Source organism: Ostrea edulis, chromosome 1, assembly GCF_947568905.1.
Source record: "Ostrea edulis chromosome 1, xbOstEdul1.1, whole genome shotgun sequence".
In the NCBI taxonomy this organism is placed as follows: domain Eukaryota; kingdom Metazoa; phylum Mollusca; class Bivalvia; order Ostreida; family Ostreidae; genus Ostrea; species Ostrea edulis.
Window position 1 is genome coordinate 95761029 of NC_079164.1, and position 23469 is coordinate 95784497.

Below are 23469 nucleotides of genomic sequence, written 5' to 3' on the forward strand. Positions count from 1 at the left end.
GTTTTTTTATTTGAAGACTAGTTAAAATCTTCCAAATATTAAAAATAATTTTCATAATATTCCAGTGTGGTACAATTCTACTATCAGAATTGCGGGAAAACCTGTGTTTTATGAGAAATGGTATGAAAAGGGGATTAAAGTTGTTCAAGATTTTTTTGATACTGATTGTAACTTCCATACCGTAGAAAAATTTCAGTGTTTAATGAAATACAATAGCATTATTACTGCAATTTCAAAATATTTAAAATGTCTGTCAATTGATAGACACTCAACCAAACAAAATGTTAATCCATGTATGCCTATATTTTTTGAACCAGTTTTATTACATGAAAGATGTTCTAATATTATTTACAATATTTTAAATGCAAAAGAAGATATCCCAACTTCTATGGGCAAGTGGAAAACTGAACTATCTTCATATGGAGTAGATGATATTTCAGTGCAAGATGTGTTTAAAATTTGTTTCAAAACATCTAGTGATTCTTCTGTTCAGTGGCTACAGTTTAGAATTTTACATAGAATTCTTCCTGTTGGTTATTATTTGAAAAACATTAGTGTTAAAACAAATGATCTCTGTAGATTTTGTACAAGTAATATTGAAACAATAACACATATTTTTACTTCTTGTAATAAGACCCAAACATTGTGGAGTGAGTTAAGTCTTCATATATATAGAAAAATTTCAGAAAGAATTGGTTTTAATGTATCAAATATAATATTTGGTGAAATTCCACTGTCTTTAAATAATAAAGCTATAAACTTTATAATTCTATATGCTAAACAATACATATTTATCTGTTTAATGCAGAATAAAGAACCAAATCTTGTTGGATTACTATGTCACTTAAAGTTTAAATATCATGTAGAGAAATATGCTGCAATTCAAGCATTTAAAATACATAACTTTGATAAAATATGGATGAAGTGGGAAAATATTTTTGCAATTGATTAATTATTACTACATGTACTTGTCATTATTTTTAGTACATGTATTATTGTTATTATTATTATTTTCACTATTGTACAGCAAGTAACCTAAACCACAGAGAGATGTATGCATGTATGAAAGGTATGTTTGTGTAAGTGTTTGATGTATTGTATGTGACCAAAAAAATAAATAAATTATAAACAAAACAAAAAACAAAAACAAAAGCCAAGAAGAGTTTACAAAGCATCACAACTTTTTGTGTTAAAAACATTTATTTTATAAATCTTCTTCTCTCTCGTGTCTTTTATTACAGGGTATATTAGAAACGAAAGATGTTGACAGAGTACATGTATTTCCCCCAACACTCTGTTCCTAGGGCTTACCGTCACTGCAGCAAACATTTGCAACAATTTCCAAGGCAACTTGTTGTGCAGACAATATATTCTGAACATCTTTGAATTTATTATCTATCTCTTCCTGCAAGTAGAAGTGCATTGCTCATTATACAATCATGTATATTTGAACATTCCCAGATTTCAGTTTCGGAAGATATTGTTCATTAATGATAGATTCTTCATTTCCTCTTTTTCTTTCTTTTATGAGACTTTTTGTGTCTGACACGAATCTAGCTTTGGTAAATAAGTACTGCATGTAGATGTGATGGTATGGTGTAGTATTGGGTATACATGTATTCATGGTGTACTGGGGTGGGGGTGGGGGGTGTAGTACCTGGCCGATGTCTATTTTATGTGGTTTGCCACATTCCTCATCACTGACCATAGCATTATCTCCATTTTGTAGGAGACATTCACCAGCTATTTTCTGTGCTGCCTCCACACCATCCAGCACCAAAACATCTGACACGGACTTCAGTAACGACATCACAACACTGCTCCCTACTGTGGTCAGCTTTCCAGAGTAGATATTTACCATAATACCTAAAACACATATACAAATCTCAAAAACAGAAATGGTCATTTTTCTCATACTATCAGTAACATAATTTTGTTTCAGATATGTTAAACCATGTGCATTTAAAAAACGAAAAAGATAAAATAGTACAGAGTGTTGCAGAAACCATGCAACCATTTCATTTGCCTATTTTTTTCATTATGCCTTAGAAATTTTATGTATGTCACTTGAAAGAATATAATTTCAAGAATTATTCAAACATATATCACATTGATTTCAAGTTGCTTGATACATTGATAATGGAAAATAGAAAAAATAATTTGTTTACAAACTAATATGTGTTATGTTTCAGGAGATTTAATCAAAGAACAAAACTTTGTCTATTTCAAATTTTGAAGCCAATATTGAAATTAATGAATCCATTCTACTGGATATTCAATACTATTACCTATTACTGGATATTCAATACTAGTACATGTTACAGAATATTCAATACTAGTATATGTTACTGGATATTCAATACTAGTACATATTACTGGATATTCAATACTAGTACATGTTACTGGATATTCAATACTATTACCTGTTACTGGATATTCAATACTAGTACATATTACTGGATATTCAATACTAGTACATGTTACTGGATATTCAATACTAGTACACGTTACTGGATATTCAATACTAGTACATGTTACTGGATATTCAATACTAGTACATGTTACTGGATATTCAATACTAGTACATGTTACTGGATATTCAATGCTATTACCTGTTACCGAATATTCAATACTAGTACATGTTACCGAATATTCAATACTATTACCTGTTACTGGATATTCAATACTATTACCTGTTACTGAATATTCAATACTAGTACCTGTTACTGGATATTCAATGCTATTACCTGTTACCGAATGTTCAATACTAGTACATGTTACTGAATATTCAATACTATTACCTGTTACTGAATATTCAATACTAGTACAGGTTACTGAATATTCAATACTAGTACATGTTACTGGATATTCAATACTAGTACACGTTACTGGATATTCAATACTACTACATGTTACTGAATATTCAATACTAGTACATGTTACTGGATATTCAATACTACGACGACGCACGCGGAAGGCCGGGGTTCAAATCCCGGCTGCGACAGATTTAAGTCGTTAAAACAGGTAGTGACAGTTCCATCGTCACACGCTCAGCATCAGGTGTAAATATCACAGGTCCTCGGAGATGACCTTAAAACGGATGACCCATGTCACAGTAGGTGTGGCACGCTAAAGAACCCTCACTGTTCAATGACCATAAGCGCTGAACATAGGCCTAAATTTGAAGCCCTTCACCGGTCTTGGTGACATCTCCATATGAGTGAAATATTCTCGAGCGAGACGTTAAGCAAGATACAACCAATCAATCAACACTATTAGGGCGAGTCAATAATTAACCAGCCTATCCCATTTCCAATTGTCTGAGACGGTCACGATTTCCATGCCTTGTTTCAATATATGTTTAATACCTGGGTACAAAATTGCACATGTATCCAGTCATTCTTTAATAAGATATTGAATGTCAAACACGGCTAGTGATGCAAAGGCATGCTTACGGAGACAACTTATATAGGCAGTGCCTGCTGTCCAATCCTATTGTGAATTTTCATAATAAAATTCTGTTTAAAAAAAATAAGGCATGATTTTCATCTAAAGTTGAGTATCGTGCTATGATTCGGTACTTGTATTTAAAAGGTAAAACAGGCAAGGAAATACACTGCGAGTTAGCCGATGTGTATGGGTCTTCTGTACCATCTTATGCTCAGGTTAAATTCTGGATAGGGGAATTCAAACGCGGTAGAACGTCTTTAGAAGATGAAACCAGGTCTGAACGCGCACTGGATGCCACCGACGAAGAAATGTGTAAGAAAGTTCGGGATCTGGTATACTCTGATAGGCGAATTCAGGTGGAAGAAATAGCGCAGGCATTAGGCATTTCACATGGTAGCGTTTCAACAATCTTACATGATCCTTTAGGTATGCGCAAGCTAACAGCCCGTTGGGTCCCCAAATCCCTTAGCGATGAGCAAATGGCAACCAGAGCATCAGTATGCAGCGCCTTGTTGAAGTGTTTTAGGTCAAAAGATGATTTTCTTTTGTGTCTGGTGACTGTAGATAAGACTTGGGTTCATTATTATGAGCCAGAGAATAAAGCTCAAAGTCATCAGTGGGTAGGGCCTGGGTCCCCAAGGCCAAAGAAGTTCAAGATGCAACCATCTGCTGGCAGGGTGATGGCCACAGTATTTTGGGACGCAAAAGGTGTTATTATGTTGGACTTTTTACCCAAGAGAAGTACAATAACTGAAGTGTACTATGCAAACTTGTTAGACCAGCTGAGAACCGCTATCCGTGAAAAACGTCGAGGTAAATTATCTATAAGTGTTTTGCTGCAACAGGACAACGCAAGAGTCCACACTTGCAAAGTTGCAATGGATGCTGTAGAGCAAAACGGGTATGAATTAATACTACATCCTGCCTATTCGCAGGGATAACCGTGAACATCATTTCCCGTCTGAAGAAGAAGTCGTGAAAGCAGTTGAGGAGTGGGTCAATGGAAAGGACCCCGACTTTTTCAGTTCTGGGTTGATGGCACTTGAACACCGTTGGTCTAAATGCATCACACTAGAGGGCAATTATATCGAAAAAGAAGAGGTGGATCTCAACCGGAAATAAGTTATGCTGGTTACTTATTGACCCGCTCTCGTAGTACATGTTACTGGATATTCAACACAAGTACCTGTTGCTGGATATTCAATACTAGTACCTGTTACTGAATATTCAATACTAGTACATGTTACTGAATATTCAATACTAGTACATGTTACTGAATATTCAATACTAGCACCTATTACTTGATATTCAATACTAGTACCTGTTGCTAGAGTTTTTAAGAGGATAAGATCAGAGGAGTCTGAGCTGAGAGATATCAAAGAGTTCAGAAGACTGAGAACTTCTAGGTCCTGACACAGCTTGATGACTGGGGCATTGTCTTCTGTTACTGTATAAAGACAATTGGCTGAAAAGATAACAACAGTAATGTAAGATTTAATGAAACTCTAAACACATTCTTAACCATCATTCAAAGAATTATATTATTCATTTTGTTCTCCCACTGACCTTGACCTTGTCACATGACACCTCCTCCCAAGGTGACTGACCAGATCATCCGTAAGCTTTGTGCCATGAATAATGTTTTACCTTTCTCTGATGCAATGTAACAGCTTATACACAACTTGCACGGAGAGACAAATAGATTTCTATGAAATCTCGAAAACTTTTTATGCAAGGAGTAACAATTACTTTACTGAAAAACAATAACCCTTCAATTGTACGACAAGCATAAATAATCTAAACAGATCTGTATGATTTGATTGATTAAATATTGTTTAACGTCCCTCTCGAGAATCTTTCACTCATATGGAGACGTCACCATTACCGGTGAAGGGCTGCAAAATTTAGGCCTATGCTCGGCGCTTACGGCCTACAAAAATCTATCTATCATAGTTTAAAAACAACTGCAGTTTATTTAGAAGCAGATCTTGGTAACAGAAGATTTTAAACTGCTCACCCACAGTGACAGCTATATCCACTCCATATATAAGGTGCTGCATACAAGTATACATGGCCGGAAACAGGTTTTCTCTGTTAAAGACCTCTAGAGCCTCGTCACAACTCTCACTGAAAAAAAAAAATCAATATATGCATCCAGGAGTGCATGAGCCGAGTTGCATGGGATACATTGTAAAGTCAGGAATGATGTGGCATACTTATAATTGTGAAGAATTAATTTCAGTTTGAAACTTTTCGAGTTACTGTCCAGAAACCATATTGTCCGAAGTTTTCAATCTATTTTCGGTCTCTGTGACCTTGACCTTAGACCTTTTTCTCCAAAATCAATAGGGGCCTTGTTTTGCTGGTATCCAACAATATATCCAAGTTTCATTTGATTAAAATTAAAAAAATTTGAGTTATCCTCCTGAAACCAATTTTTTTTTTGGAATTTTAATTCTATTTTCGATCACTGTGACCTTGACCTTTGACCTATTTTCTCCAAAATCAATAGGGGTCTTCCTTACCTGGTATATAACAATATCTTTAAGTATCATTTGATTCGGATTTAAACTTTCTGAGTTATCATCCAGAAACCAAACTTTCATTCTATTTTCGGTCAGTGACCTTGACCTTTGACCATTTTTCTCCAAAATTAATAGGGGTCTTCCTTACCTGATACCCAACAATATATCAAAGTTTCATTTGATTAGATTGTAAACTTTTCGAGTTATCATCCGGAAACCAATTGTTGACGCCCGCCCGCCTGCATCACCAAACCAATAGCTGAGTTCAACTTTGTTGCAACTCGGCTAAAAACACCACAGACTTAGATTCCTTTCATTACAGTTCATACCTTCATGTATTTCCAAAATAAAATTTATTGTTTATATTTACATTCTGCTTTCATTTCTGCCGTAATTCCAAGCTTGAAATAAACATACTATATTTATCGAGATTCACAAAGTGCATTGCTGCAATTATGAGGAAATGGCTATGAATACAGATAAATATAATGCATCTATTTAAACACCTCAGTGGACTATTAAACATAATGCAGTACCATGTCTAAGAATACAATGCAAAACATCTAGTGCCATGTTGGTTTTGCCCAAGTTGGTTTCTGGCTCAATGTTGATGAATACTTTACAAGTGGTTCTAGAGACACTAGTCATTTTCAACATGTCTTAATTAGTTTACCCTGTATGTACGATCTTCAATTGAATCCCTTCTCCCTTATAATGATTTGTTTAAAGTTTTTGTCAGAAAATGTGACTGTCCAAGTGATGAAAGAATAACAGACAAAGTTTGGAAAAGTTTGGAAATGTTCACACCAGAGGCCCATGGCCCACATTGCTCACCTTAGTCCATATCTAAAGATTTTCCCTACATATTTGCATGTAAACCTATTTGGTCCCACCCAACCACCAGGGGCCATGATTTTTACAAACTTGAATCTGCACTACATCAGAAAGCTTTCATGAAAATGTAAACTTTTCTGGCCCAGTGGTTCTTCATAAGAAGATTTTAAAAAAGTTACCTATATTATTATTGTATTCATTTATAAAGTGCAAAATTACAAATAGTTTCTATATATTTGTATGTAAAACTTTGATCCCCTATTGTGGCCCCACCCTAACCCCTGGGGCCATGGATTTAACAAACTTGATAATCTGCATTATGTCAGGAAGCTTTCATGCAAATGTAAACTTTTCTGACCCATTGGTTCTTGAGAAGATTTTTAAAGATTTTTCCTATATATTTTTATGTATAACTTTGATCCGTTATTGTGGTCCCATCCTACCCCCGGGGGCCATGATTTTAACTAACTTGAATCTGCACTATGTCAGGAAACTTTCATGTAAATATAAACTTTTCTGGCCCATTGGTTCTTGAGCGGAAGATTTTTAAAGATTTTCCCTATATATTTGATTGTAAAATTGTGATCTCCAATAGTGATCCCCTTGAGGTCCATGATTTTAAGACACTAAATTCTGTAGTATGTCAGGAAGCTTTCATGTAAATTTGTACTTTCTTGGACCTTCTTGAGAAGATTTTTAAATGACCCCACCCTATCTTTGCATGATATTTGTGATTATCTCCCCTTTGAAGGGGGCATGGTCCTTCATTTGAACAAACTTGAAAACTTTTCACCCAATGATACTTTTTGCCAAGTTTGGTTGAAACTGACCCAGTGGTTCTGGAGAAGAAGTCAAAACTGTGAAAAGTTTACAGATGGGTACACAGACGACGGACAACAGGTGATCAGAAAAGCTCAGCTCAGGTAAGCTAATATATTAATATAAGCCAGGTAAACTCAAGTCTCTTAACTAGAAAACTAACACGGTCAGCAAGGGCCCCGCTGAGGGTTATTAGAGGAAAGTGACATCTGTATTTGATATAGCAATGTTTGGGGTTGGTATATATTTTAGAATTAATAATATATAAAGATACATTGGAATGCCAATTTGTGAAAAAGGAATCATGAAGCATATTTATGAGAGACTTATGCAATTTAAATTCTGTTTGACACAAACTCATCCACTCAAACACAACAGAGTGCAACAAAATCCCATTGTAATAGGGAATTCAAAATGGATAACTGGTACAAAATATGGTACATACTATTCGAAAATGATTATGAATTTGACATATTGATGTCTTGGAAAAGGAAATTCTGACTTCGGGGCTCTGAGTGTTTTCAAACACATTGTCATTTGATAAAAATAGAGATTAATATGTCTTCACATACATAGGTGAGAAGTTTCCATTATTCCTAGCCGAGACATACCATGTATGCGCAAAAAATTCATAAGCAAATATCAAAATACTCACGTAGAAAATGTGGACCTTACCGTCAACAAGCGCAGTGAAACACGCCATTTCGAGATTTTCGCCGACGAAAGCTCAGTAACAGTAATGAATAAGGTACACTCATTTTGTATCTATTTTGTGACTTTCATTATTAAAAGGAACAGTTCTCTAATGTGTAACGTGCAATTACTACATAATTCAATAACTTGAAGCAGTTTCACTTTGCAACCGGATATAAGAAATTTTATTTCATATTCCGATCCCGATCGAAAGTTGTTGACTGGGAATGACGTGTTTTAATTCAATATACATGTAACATAAAGCATTTTTTATATCACATTAAAAACAAGAGGCCCATGGGCCACATCGCTCACCTGAGTCACCTTGGTCCATATCAGAAGACTTTCCATATATATTTGCATGTAAAACTGTAGTCCTATTATGGCCCCAACCTACCCCTGGAGGCCATGGTTTTTGCAAATTTGAATCTACACTATGTCAGAAAGCTTTCATGTAAATGGGAACTTCTTTGGCCCAATGGTTCTTGAGAAGAAAATTTTTAAAGATTTTTCCTATATATTTGTATGTAAAACTTTGATCCCCCCCCAGGGGCCATGATTTGAACAAACTTGAATCTGCACTATGTCAGAAAGCTTTCATGTAAATAGCTTTTCTGGCTCAGTGGTTCTTGAGAAGAAGATTTTTAAAGATTTTCCCTATATATTTGTGTGTAAAACTTTGATCCCCCCTTGTGGCCCCATCCTACCCCCGGGGGCCATGATTTTAACAAACTTGAATCTACATTATATCAGGATGCTGTCATATAAATCTCAGCTTTTCTGGCTCAGTGGTTCTTGAGAAGAAGATTTTTAAAGATTTTTCCTATATATTTGTATGTAAAACTTTGATCCCCCTATTGTGGCCCCATCCGACCCCTGGGGCCAGGATTTTAACAATTTAGAATCTGCACTATATCAGGAAGCTTTCATATAAATCTCAGCTTTTCTGACTCAGTGGTTCTTGAGAAGAAGATTTTTAAAGATTTTTCCTATATATTTGTATGTAAAACTTTGATCCCCTATTGTGGCCCCAACCGACCCCCGGGGGCCAGGATTTTAACAATTTAGAATCTGCACTATATCAGGAAGCTTTCATATAAATCTCAGCTTTTCTGGCCCAGTGGTTCTTGAGAAGAAGATTTTTTAATGACCCTACTCTATTTTTAACCTTTTCTTGATTTTCTCCCCTTGGAAGGTGGCCTGGCCCTTTATTTTAACAATTTAGAATTCCCTTTACCTAAGGATGCTTGTGCCAACTTTGGTTGAAATTGGCCCAGTGGTTTTAGAGAAGTCAAAAATGTTAAAAGTTTACAGACGGACAGACAGACGGACGACGGACAAAATGTGGTCAGAAAAGCTCACTTGAACCTTCGGTTCAGGTGAGCTAAAAAACCAAATATATACACATACACAATGTTGTAGAGTTATTTCTTGTAAATTTTCTATATATCAATACAATGCATATCCTAATTCAAATTGAATTATCTCCCTTAGACAGTGGTAAATACGGTCATAATAAGAAAGAGGATGACATTCAAACAGACAGACAAAGTGACATGACTCCAAAATCTATAGGTATCTTTCTCTTATTGTAAAGTATTTCTGTACAAAATTTGAAAATTGTACAATGAAAACTGTTTGAGTTATCGTGTCACAAAGAAAGTGTTCATAATAACAAAGATAATGACACACATACAGACAGACAGACAGACAAAGTGACATGACCCCAAAATCTATAGGTGTCTTCCTCTTATTGTAAAGTATTTCTGTACAAAATTTGAAAACTGTACAATGAAAACTGTTTGAGTTATTGTGTCACAAAGAAAGTGTTCATAATAACAAAGATCATGCCAAACAGACAGACAGACAAAGTGAAATGACCCCAAAATCTATAGGCTTCTTCCTCTTATTGTACATTATTTCTGTACAAAATTTGAAAACTGTACGATAACAACTGTTTGAGTTATCGTGTCACAAAGAAAGTGTTGACAGACACACAGACGGACGGACAATGTGATTACTATAGGGCTTCCTGCATTTCATGCGGGGCCCTCATAACAAGTTACTCACCACAGGTTCCACAGTATGTGTACAGCTTCTGTGTAAATGGAAGACTTTAAGTCCTGCTGTTTCTTCCCTGAGGGTTTCTCTGGAGTCCAGTTAGAACCATACTGAAAGAGTGTTTATAGCTCAGTACATACTGACCAATCAAATCAACCATACTGATAGTGTTTATAGTCAGTACATACTGACCAATCAAATCAACTATACTGAAAGAGTGTTTATAGCTCAGTACATACTCACCAATCAAATCAACCATACTGAGAGAGTGTTTATAGCTCAGTACATACTAACCAATCAAATCAACCATTCTGAAAGTGTTTATAATCAGTACTTATTGACCAATCAAATCAACCATACTGAAAGTATTCATAGTCAGTAAATAAATACCGAACAATCAAATAAACCATACTGAAAGTGTTTATAATCAGTACATACTGACCAATCAAATCAATCATACTGAAAGTTTTCACTGTCAGTACTTATTGACCAATCAAATCAAACATACTAAAAGTGTTCATAGTCAGTAAAAACTGACCAATCAAATCAACCATACTGAAAGTGTTCAGTACATACTCACCAATCAACAACAGACAAGAAAACACAGAGTGCCTACCTAGACATGTTGTTTACACTGAGTACACTGCAGTTTCCATTTACTATGCTTATTCATGTTAAAAATAAAGATGACTTTTTAGATATTTGTTCGATTCTAGTAATCTAAAACTAAATTATATACCCCAACTTGTAGTGTGAAAAATTATGTTAACAAATAAAGATGACTTTTTAGACATTTGTTCAATTCTAGTAATCTAAAACTACATTATATACCCCAACTTGTAGTGTGAAAAATCATTTTCTTCTAGTGGTCTGGAATATGATCAAACTTAAGTGCGGAATACACAGTGCGACTAGGGAATCTTTTGTTACTACCTCAAACACACACTTTACCTGTGTCACTACCTCAAATACACACTTTACCTGTGTCACTAATCACTACCTCAAACACACACTTTACCTGAGTCACTAATCACTATCTCAAACACACACTTTACCTGTGTCACTAATCACTATCTCAAACACACACTTTACCTGTGTCACTAATCACTACCTCAAACACACACTTTACCTGAGTCACTAATCACTACCTCAAACAAACACTTTACCTGAGTCACTAATCACTACCTCAAACACACACTTTACCTGAGTCACTAATCACTACCTCAAACAAACACTTTACCTGAGTCACTAATCACTATCTCAAACACACACTTTACCTGTCACTAATCACTACCTCAAACACACACTTTACCTGTGACACTAATCACTAAACACACACTTTACCTGAGTCACTAATCACTACCTCAAACACACACTTTACCTGAGTCACTAATCACTACCTCAAACACACACTTTACCTGAGTCACTAATCACTACCTCAAACACACACTTTACTTGAGTCACTAATCACTACCTCAAACACACACTTTACCTGAGTCACTAATCACTATCTCAAACACACACTTTACCTGAGTCACTAATAGGGCTGTGCGGTGCACCGAAAATTTCGGTGCACCGCGATTCATACCATTCGATTCGATGCACCGATTACAAATTCCGGATTTCGGTTCGGTTCGGTTTAGATTTTACTTACACCAAAACAACAAATATGGCGTCCGAGTGATGTTGAAAACATGTGGTTTTTTATGCAACGGAGATTTAAATCACTACTGTGTTAAGAGTTAGCATTTTCACCACTCAGATACCAACAGAATATGGTCCGTAAGATCATTGCAGTTTATCTTTACATGACATATAGCATTTCTGTCAGTGGTGGAGTGAAATCAACATCGTAGGTAATGACACAGATTTGACAGTTAACATGAGAGAAGTAAATCAATAAAGGAGAGATATTCAAAGACTCTCAATTGATAGAATTGTTGAATTTTTGCATATCAATGAAAACAATATCATATACATTTTAGATTCACTATAGATTTGTTTAATAATCCAAAACTTATGCAGCACATTAATATAACAAATTTTGATAGACTGTCAGTGTTTTCTTTTTTCTATCAAAGTTATAAAATGTCATTATGAATAGATATGATGTTTACAAATGACAACATATAGTTATATAACTTGAATTAAATCAAATCAAATATGCTACTCATTCAAATTGTTAATTTTTGTGGTGTCATTAGATAAATTGGACCTAACATGAACCGAATCGAAAATAACCGAACCGTGCTGTTCTGAATCGAAACCGAACCGAATCGAGCTAACCCTGAATCGTCCCAGCCCTAGTCACTAATCACTATCTCAAAAATACACTTTACCTGAGTCACTAATCACTATCTCAAACACACACTTTACCTGTGTCACTAATCACTACCTCAAACACACACTTTACCTTTGTCACTAATCACTATCTCAAACATACACTTTACCTGTGTCACTAATCACTACCTCAAACACACACTTTACATTTGTCACTAATCACTATCTCAAACACACACTTTACCTGTGACACTAATCACTACCTCAAACACACACTTTACCTGTGTCACTAATCACTATCTCAAACACACACTTTACCTGTGACACTAATCACTACCTCAAACACACACTTTACATTTGTCACTAATCACTATCTCAAACACACACTTTACCTGTGTCACTAATCACTACCTCAAACACACACTTTACATTTGTCACTAATCACTACCTCAAACACACACTTTACCTGACTCACTAGCCACTATCTCAAACACACACTTTACCTGTGTCATTAATAACAACTTACCTGTTTCAGGAGTGACAAAAGAGGTGTCAATATGTCCTTCTTCACCATTTCTTGGCAAACTGTCTCACCACCATCCACACTCAGATTTCTACATAGAGAATAGTGAATAATGTGCAAAATCATGTGAAACAGATGGGAATATTATACTTTATTAGAGGGAGATAACTGTACTGTATGTACAAGGGGGGGGGGGGGGGGGGGGGGGGGGGGGGGGGGATCATACAGCATTACTGGAAAACACCATACTGTATTAGAAAATAATATGTTACAAGGAGATTGAAATCAATGTTAAGAAAATGTATCCAGCAAAGTGAAGCAACTTTTGCTAGAAAGTTGACAGGAAATCTGAACAAAAATCAAATCCAACTAATAAAAGCGTCAAAGTAAAATTCTTTAAAAATTTCATGGAAAATGCCCCCCGCCCTACATACCAACTTTCTCCGATTTGTGAGGGATTCTCCCGATTTGAAGAAGTTGAAAAGGCAAATCCTGATCGGGGCAAAAATACCCCGAAATCCCGATTTTCTAAAAATATCTCCCATTTTACGACAACAAACCCCCATTTCCAACTGGAATTTGAAATCCTGCGTCATTTCTGAACTGGCCAATCAGAAATCGGGACAATAGTCAGCCATTGCTGTTTACCTGTGTCGAATGGTATCGGGATGGTGTAATTTACCTGGTCTGCCTGTGTCGGGTAGCTTATTGGACAGTGCGAAGCATGTTTTGATAGTAATTTAAAATCGGGAAGACGGATTTCAAATTGACATATCCTTTACACAAACGTGAATGACAACGATGATAGTGTCACCACCAAACAATCGGACATTCCTGATTTTTGCCTCTCGCTGACAGCATCCAATATATGCAATAAGGTACGTCAAATATATATATATTTTCCAACTATAATAATATAGTCTATATAGTGTAGTATTCAATAGACTTTGTGATGCGTAATTCGCACAAGTCTGTACTGAATTTTATGTTAGCAAGTAGCCTTAATTTACAAGTAAAAACGTATATTTTGATGGGTTTTTTTCCTGGTAATTATTTCAGATGTCATGGGTGCAAAGGTTTTGTTCGCAAACTTCATAGCAGGGCAGATCACTCCTTTTCTAGTAGCAATGCAGATTGTTCCACCAGACTCTGCAAGCCCATGTTTACAGACAACCAAGATCGCCTTTGTAGTCGTACCTAAATGCATGTGCTTTAATTTAAATTTTGATATATAGACCAGCCAATGTTTATATGGTGTAAAAGGATGCAACTTTAAGTATTATTTGATAATATGTATGTGACTTGTTGTTGGATAGGATTTTTTGCTGAATATTTTAATAAATATTTATTCTAAAGTTTTTAGGTTTTTTGTTTTTTTTTTAGTTTTGTTAAAGTTAATGGTCAAACACACTTGATGTTGTGTTAATATATGATACATGTACAATGATTAGATTGATATTTTATTTGAAAAGACAAATATTTATTTTCATGGTAAAATGTCGTGAATTTTGAGCTTTGAAAAAAGGTTGTCGCGCGCAAAATCCCCCATGGATATTTTTAAAAGTTGGCATGTATGCCCGACCTCTAAATGTTGATTCCCCCCAACTTCTAAATGTTGATTTCCCACTATTTTCAATATTTCCTATGCATAGAGAGGGAAGATGTGGAAAATATTCATTGACTTTGGTAATGAAGTAGTTGTGATAATGTAGCCCTCTCCATTTTAAACATTGACATTTATAGGGAAACCCCAAAAATCAAATATTTTATCAGAATGTTAAAAATAAGGATCGGGAGAACAATAGTATAGCAGCTAGGAAATCAACATGAAACACTGACTTGTCTGCATGACACAGTATATTAATTAACAGTTTCAATTAACACTACTAATCAATCAAAAATGACATGTACATACAAAACAACAAAGACCGGTCACACAGTAGCTGAAGTAAACAAGTCCATACCTGAGAGCTCCAAGGGCCTTAATTTGAATCTCCGGGTTTTTATCCAAAATGACTGGGGAGAGAATTTTTACAATGTTATGCTGCAGGAGAAGCTTTACAGCACTGGGTTGGGAAACGAGATTGGCAATAGTTGTACAACTGCATTCTCTCCCTTCTTCTGATGGACCATTCAACTGTCAATAAATAAAAATAAATTTCCATTTCATCATATCTAACAAATTAAGGTACACAAAAACATTAATACATCAAGAAAAGTTTGCTGAAAATATGCATTCGATCTAAATCAATATGTTTCTACAGTTTCTGCTAAAATAGCACACATTGAACCTATTACACTGTGCGTTCTTTGAAATTATCTGTATGTGTGCGATAGATCACAGACCAGCAGGAGGAGCCATGAACTGTCTATGAAAACATTTAACATCAATCATTATGATCAACTTTATTTAATTCTAGGCTTGTGAATGTATTACAATGTATCATTACAACAACAAAAAAAGAAAAGGGGGTCAAACATGTAGAAATTTATTTAGTACTATTATGTGACAGCTGAAATATCTAATTAAAATTAAGGCTCGGAATAATTGATGGCCCATTGGTCTGGGGCCAGTCAATTTTGGATTTGGGCTAGTGCTCTGTAAAGAGCATGTGCCCTTGGCGCTAGTTAATCTAAATACTTTTCAAATTCCTTAATGACCAGACTAGTAAATTTTTAGATGTGTGTGTGTCCAGATTTTTATTGCATGCAAATTCACTTTTTGTTGAGTTGTACTATGAAGTAACACATATAGATAAATTCACAAATGTTTCTAAGAACGAGTTGTTTTAAGCAGAGTACAACTGGCAATCCTAAGATGATTTCTCTACACTTCACACACAGGCATGAGCCACAAGAGAAGTTCTGAGTTAGCATATCTAAGCATGCACATTTTCAGCTGCAAATTTCTTAGAATGGGCTATTCAATTTTAGACGCTTTTGTAATCTGATGACATTACAATTTCACAAATGACAAAAATGATTAAGATGACATCGACTATCTTATAGTTTAAGTGAAAAACATGGATAAGAACAGTAAGATTATGACATATTTTAAACCCATTGCTCATGCTAGTTTGAATAAACAAGACATTTTTATTATTTAAAAAAAAAACAAATGAACGTAACATAGACTTTGTATGACTTAGTCAGATTTCCTAAAGAAAAGTCGGTCTATCACTGTTTTGAGTTAGCAATTTTTAGGATTCCGGATACCTCCCTTGTGTAAATATTGAACAGACCATGTCAAATTTTAGGATTCCGGATTCCTCCCTTGTGTAAATATTGAACAGACCATGTCAGATTTTAATAAGAAAAAAATTTCGTGACAAGCCCGTGCCTAGACTTTTAAAGGAGTAGGTACGATTTTAGCCAAATTCTGTCCGGCGTTTATGGAGGAAAATTAGTTTGCGTTGCAGATATTTTCCTGTCAAATTCCTAAAAGAGTAACTTACAGTAACTCTCAAAAGCATTTGGAAATCATCTCATCTACGTGCATGCGTAGTACATAATCAAATAAAGTAGGGGCTTTCAGGCTATTTGTGGTGTTTTCATGGTTTTTGTATTGATAAACTTGTGAAATTGAACATCTCTTCCCTCGTCGCCCGGAATAATTTTTATATGGATTAAAAATTTACTAAATAACTTACAATTCTTCTTAGTTTCATCCCAGGCGACGATGGAAGAGGGGTTAAAATATCAGTTGAAAGATGCTAACAAATTCGCCATCATGACTCGATCAATTTGCGTTGATCGTGGCGGTTGAAGAGGAAACGAGAATCACTTGAGTAGTAAATATATTTTCAAATAATATATGCTCATATAGTTATTTATTTAAACACATTGACATTTATTAAAATCATAATTTAATGATAATAAAAATCCGGATAAATTTAAGCCTATCTTACAGACCGGATGTCATTTTTGTTGTTATGACTATAGTGTAAACAGAACGGTGTATAAATAGCACCAACCGACGATTCGTGAGAATTTATGTTACATACCAGGCAAACTACATTTAAATAGTTTATATAACGATGGATGATTCTTTTAATAAATAATATATTTCTTGAAGATTCAAGCATTATTTTTTCGAATTCACATTCATTTGATTAAATGGGAAACGGTATGTGGTATATTACATGTAACAGCATAAGACAATATCCACCTAGGTACGTATGTACATCAGTGACGTATTTAGTGCGATTGTATATTTTTCAAAGACAACAATTTATTTGTTACGCACACTATCTATAAATATACACCGCCACGGTGGCTGAGCTGTTAAAGCTTTCGCCCCACATGCGGAAGGCCCGGGGTTCGAATCCTGGCCGCGACAGACCTAAGTCGTTAAAACAGCTAGTGACAGTTCCATCGCCAAACGCTCGGCATCAGGTGATCGGAGATGACCTTAAAAACGAATGGCACTGGGGGTCTTCAGTGTTTTAATATATCTGCAATGGTTACAAAACTATTTCGGAACACTAATTCACTTTCATATTTGAAAACACAATACAAAACAAAAAAAGTTTGTGTAGCTAAGATAAGGATCAATATACATTTCTTGCAAGCCACTTTTTACTTGCATTAGTCCTAGAAGGAATATATGTTACTCATTAAAATTATTTTTAAATGGTATGATTGAGGTGCCTGAAAGATAATTTGCTCCATATGTGTTACTTGTATTACGATATGTATTTTAATTTACAAGATTATAGGCGCATAGATTGTTCTTCAAAAAAAAAAGGGGGGGGGGGTTGACTTCTCGAAAACATTGACAAACACAAAAATAGGGATTTTGGTATCATTGGTCAATGGAGTGGGTTGATTACATGTCCAATATATCACTTACAATTACATTTCATCTACTACTATAAAATGCAGTCCGGGGGAGGGGGGTTACACAAAGCGAATACAAAACATATGGATATATACAAATATAATATTGAGACTCGCAGTATTGAGCATTCCGTCAAAATTTTGTTTTTCTCCATTCGAGAATATACGATGTATGTATATATTTGCATAATGAGAAAATGCAGTTTATATTTGAATGGTTTTCTTTTATCATGGGGCAGGGGTTGGTTAGCAAGTCTTAAGTTTTATTTCTCTTGTATAAACTATCGAATGATTTTTGTATTTTACAACTTTTAAGAAGGTTTCTTTCGGCAAAAGTGGATACAATGACACTAAATTGCTCACACCAAGTGTTGGGGTGTACCAGCTCTGTATCGCTCAGTTGCACAGTACCGAACACATTGACGATTTTTTTTTAAGAAGCCCGATAGTGGTGAGTGAGAGTGTGTGTGAATATGTGTATGAGAGACGGTCTGTTTGAGGCATGGTATATTTATGAGAGAGAGAGAGAGAGAGAGAGAGAGAGAGAGAGAGAGAGAGGGTGGTGGGTATTTTGACTTTAAAAGTTTTTCATGTTTTGTTTGTTATTTTACGTCCTTTCGAGAACTTTTCACTCAAATTGAGAAATCATCAGCTGTATATGAAGTACCACATATAAAACCTATGCTTAGCACTTAAAGAAAAATTGAAGATATCGAATAGTGATGAATTCGAATTTGCGTAATTTCTATAAAGAATACAAAATAAAGAGTAGGGCAAACACGGACCCCTGGACACTGTCGAGGTGGCATCAGGTGCCTATCTGAAAGACCAGGGCTCAACATTAACTTTTTTTCCTACTTGTCCATTCGGACAAGAGACAAAGATATTTACTTGTCCGAACTTCAACTTCACTTGTCCGAAAAAATTTCTAAAAAGGATATAATATCGTCAACTTGAAAACTGTATTTAATTTACTTAATATATAGTCTATTTTTATACCTGCTTGATTGATTTTTTTTTTTTATCTTATTCTCTTGATAAAAACAACAAACGCATAAAACAAAATTTTATCTAGACTTCCCATCTTGAATCAATGACTTCGTAAGATCCATGGATGCATTCTCTCACCAGAGGGCGCGCTACGTTGTGGAGCGTAGCGTAACACTCTCTGGTAAGAGATTGCAATGGGTGATTGAAAGTAGTACGCAATAAGTGAACACCAATCCCGATTGAGTTTGACTCAGCTAGTTTACATAGCGATCGAAGTTCATTTTCCATGCATTATACATGTACTTCCGACTCTCAACTACCGATAAACTTTTCACAAAGTTGTTTGGAGACTTCTTTACATAAAAAAGCACTTGTCCAATTGGACAAGTGCCCATCAATACTCACTTGTCCGAAATATTTTTCCACTGGTACCGGACAAACGTAAATGTTGACCCCTGAAGACCCGTGATTCTCACTTTTGCTGAGCGTTTGCCGAAGAGCACATGTATGCGTCTCAGGTTCGACATGGCATGTCGTGAGCAGGGTTCGAAAACACTATACCTCCCGGTTACAAAGCGAATGCCCTACCACTAATAACCTTAACCGTTCATAATTATCTTCCCTTTGAAGTTGTGTTTCTAGTTTCTCAGAAACACTGCGTTTTTTCCTGAGTATACCTATGAAATGACGTTTTGCTCCAACTTAATACCACGCATATAATAATGAGAATATATATATAAGGAATATTGCGTATGCCAATTAAAAACAAATATACCGATGAATTCTATTGTGTTCCGATTCGTGAAGAATTACATTGGTGATAATCCAAACGAATTTGAGTTGCCTTTGATGTCATAATTTTTTTTCAAATGCACGCGAGACTCTTAACAAATATAAAAAAAAATCTTGAAATTCGCCACAATAAAGGAAGTTGGAGAAAGAAATAAGAAATCACTATTACCAGTATATAAATGTTTCTTGAATTAATTTGGTGTTCAAACCATTATATTTCTGCACCAGAAAAGCTTTCTGCGAATACCTGCAGTTTTTGCCCTTGTGCGGCATATCTGATGTGGTTTCAATTTCCATTTAATACCCATTCAAATCAGTACAAAAACCAATAATTTCGCATTTATTAAGAATTAATACTTCTATGTGTGATACAGTTTTTATTTTCCTACTCAAAACATCGCTTGGGGAGAACTCTCGCATATTACGTAAAAATTAACGTCAAATTTGGTGACGTCGTCAGGTTGATATAAAGTTTTCCGTTGAATATATTACAGCTACTATGGTAGATAAAGAATAACAATGGTCATTTTCATAAATGACACATTCTCAAATACCAGATTTAGTATTTTGGTGAATTTCCTTGACAGGGCAGATTTTGGCTAAAACCGTACCTTGTCCTTACCTACTTACAGGTTGTTAGGGGTTTTTTTTAATTCGTGACGCATGACCTGTATTGCGCCTTGCCTGATTTATGACCATGTCTACTTCGCTTTAATTCTCAAGCAGCATCTGCAAGATTAATTAAGAATTACCTCCTCCAGCAAGGACTGAATCATACCACTATTTGGCGATGCCTGGTGTTCTAACTCATTTTCTGCTTCTTGGACACTCATTAACCCGGTTGGTTTGGGTCTCTCAATTTTGTACCTCTTATTCTTTGCTTTTCCCATTATGAATTCTAACTTGTTTTCATTATATCACTAAATATAGGTACCAATGGGGGGAAATAAAATTAACAGTATCAGTCAATCATGATACCATGTGGATGTCTGTTTTCCTAAGTCACTTCCGGTAGACAGCCCTTGTTTAGCCGAATTTTCGTACTCGATGTAGGATAAAATACATGTATGCACTCTCTCTGAATTTAAAATACCTAATTAATCTATTCAAACATCCTCATTGAAAGATACTTAACTGGCCATCCTCTGACACTACCTTAGAAGGTTTGATCCTTTCGGAAATTCGGTTCACCACATTTCGTCTGCAAGGTATTTCGGCCCTGTTGCACTATCTTCCGAGAATAGATACAACTCGGAAAATATTTCAGATGCACCTATATACTTGCATACATTTACTAAACTATTATACTGATATTGATTACAATTTGAAGCAGTTTGGTTATTTATTACATGTATTGCATATTTCATTATGTGAATTTAAATTTTGTCTGAAATCAGTATTACATATGTAATATGTAACACACACAAGTGAACATGTACACGCTCGACCTTTTCTGTAACTTAATTCTATTAGTGGTTACGGAAATAGTCGAGTAGTTACGAGAGAGTTACGAGAGAGAGAGAGAGAGAGAGAGAGAGAGAGAGAGAGAGAGAGAGACGTGTAAAGTGAGGACAACTTTCAACCAATGGACAGAAGTTGTGAGCACAGAATTGCACTGAGGACAAAAAAAAATGTGTCCTCACAATTACGTCCTCATAAACACCGTGTAGAACCCCACATTTGGGGGTATGGAATAGTGACCTTAGGGGGTACGGAATTCGAAGCGTGTTTTACTAGACAAGTTGACATATTTAGCTTGGTTACAGCTATAGAGATAAAACTAGTCTTATATTAACATACGACGGAACACAGTGATCAGTGATGTCCCCGCTTACTCTTACTCGTTTCCCACCTCGCAGTTCGTGTTAGAAATAGGTGAACACTTCAAAAATATTCGGCAATCACACGTAAGGATGCATATTTGATCGATATTTGGCGAAATTTTCAATTATACAACCACTCTACATAATATAACTATTAATACGCATGATTTCTGCACATAACACTGTAGCAGATACTTCCATGATTTCCGAAATTTCACGTCAAATAAATGGTGAAAACTTCAATTTTAGTGTGTGCCACTAGGGGGTACAGCTTTCATTGGAGGTAGGGGGCATGCAATGAACCAATCATAATGTGATGAGTTTAAGAAAGTGTCATTTGGATTTAAGATTAATATTAAACCATCTTTGCGATGTAATCATTCTTTGATTTGAAATGTCGCTTGTACATGTATATGTATATAAATGCAGTCGGTACATTAACATTTCTGATCAAAGAATTATTTGAAATGTTCTTATATCATCAAGATGTTTCAAAATTGGGTTTCAAAACTGACGTCATCTAAGAAAAGGGACATTGTTTTGGGACAATGCTTATTGTATTGTTGTCATGGAAGAGATATTTCACTGTATTTGCATGTTAACATATTTTATATATATGTAAATGAGAATATCAAAGAGTTGCAAACTTTACTGATTAAAATTTACTTTGTTGTTTGTGATATTCAGGCTTGAAATTTAATTTAGACTCAGTTCAATTATAATTGATTTTACTAGTGAACTGCAGGGTGATGACAAGAAGAAAAAGTAAACGCTGGTTACACCTACTGAAAAGAACGTTACAACATACACGTACACCAAAATAAAAAAGGCTGCAGTGGGCAATACGACCAAAATACGATAGCAACCAAAAAGGGAATGGACACTCGTCTTTATACGACTGGAAAAGATGTAGTGTTTACACCAAAATCCAATCACAATTTGCATGGACTACATGTTTCTAATAAGGCCAAAATAAAATGAATGTGTGTTTCCGGTTTCCCGGCCCCACCAACCCTTTTCCTTTTAGGTAGGTCTCAATATTGAACCAACAATTCCATTCAGTATACACAAAGGAAGATATACAAAAGCTACCTAACTTGGGAACTAGTCCGTTTCCATCCATGGACATTACTGTAAATGAAAGAGGCATCTTTAAACTACTAAAAGGACTCAGACCTTCCAAGGCCACAGGACCAGATGAAGTACCATCTTTCATTCTAAAAAGTGCAGCAGACACCACATAGCACCATATTTGACTAGGGTGTTCCAGCTATCCCTAGACCAGGGAACAATACCAGATGAATGGCGAACAGACATATATAAAAGAGAGAATAGCCAACCAGCAAATTATCGTCCTGTGCCTCTATCATATATAGCCTGTAAATTCTTGGAACATGTAATACACAGCACAGTCATGGACCACTTTGACGAATACAACATCCTCTGCGAATAACAATATGGCTTTAGACCTAGACGTTCTTGCGAAACACAACTAATTGTGACCCTGGAGAAGATAGCCAGAAATGTGGACCGCGGAACCTAAACTGGCATTGTCCTACTTGATTTCTCAAATGCATTTGACAAAGTGCCCCACCAGCGTCTCTCCCTAAAATTAGCACACTATGGTGTCAGAGGTAGAACCCTAGAGTGAATTAAGGACCTTCTTAGTACCAGAACCTAGTCAGTCGTACTCAAAGGATACACATCAAAACCATTGGACGTTCTATCTGGGGTACCCCAGGGAACTGTACTAGATCCTCTTCTGTTTTTGGTCTACATAAACGACAAACCTGATTGCACACCATCAGATGCTAGATTGTTTGCAGACGACTGTCTTGTC

General features: G+C 35.5%; 1 protein-coding gene across 1 annotated transcript in view; it reads right to left on the reverse strand.

Moving 5' to 3' along the window:
• LOC125672652 (uncharacterized) overlaps window positions 1-20819 on the reverse strand; it is an 86995-nt gene extending 66176 nt beyond the window's left edge. The window contains 8 exon segments of the mRNA XM_048908845.2: window positions 1312-1405; window positions 1658-1866; window positions 4772-4915; window positions 5468-5577; window positions 10392-10492; window positions 13189-13276; window positions 15150-15322; window positions 20559-20819. Of these exon segments, the coding sequence (XP_048764802.2) occupies window positions 1312-1405; window positions 1658-1866; window positions 4772-4915; window positions 5468-5577; window positions 10392-10492; window positions 13189-13276; window positions 15150-15322; window positions 20559-20696 (1057 nt within the window). The 5' untranslated portion in view covers window positions 20697-20819.
• Between the last annotated feature and the right edge of the window lie 2650 nt (window positions 20820-23469).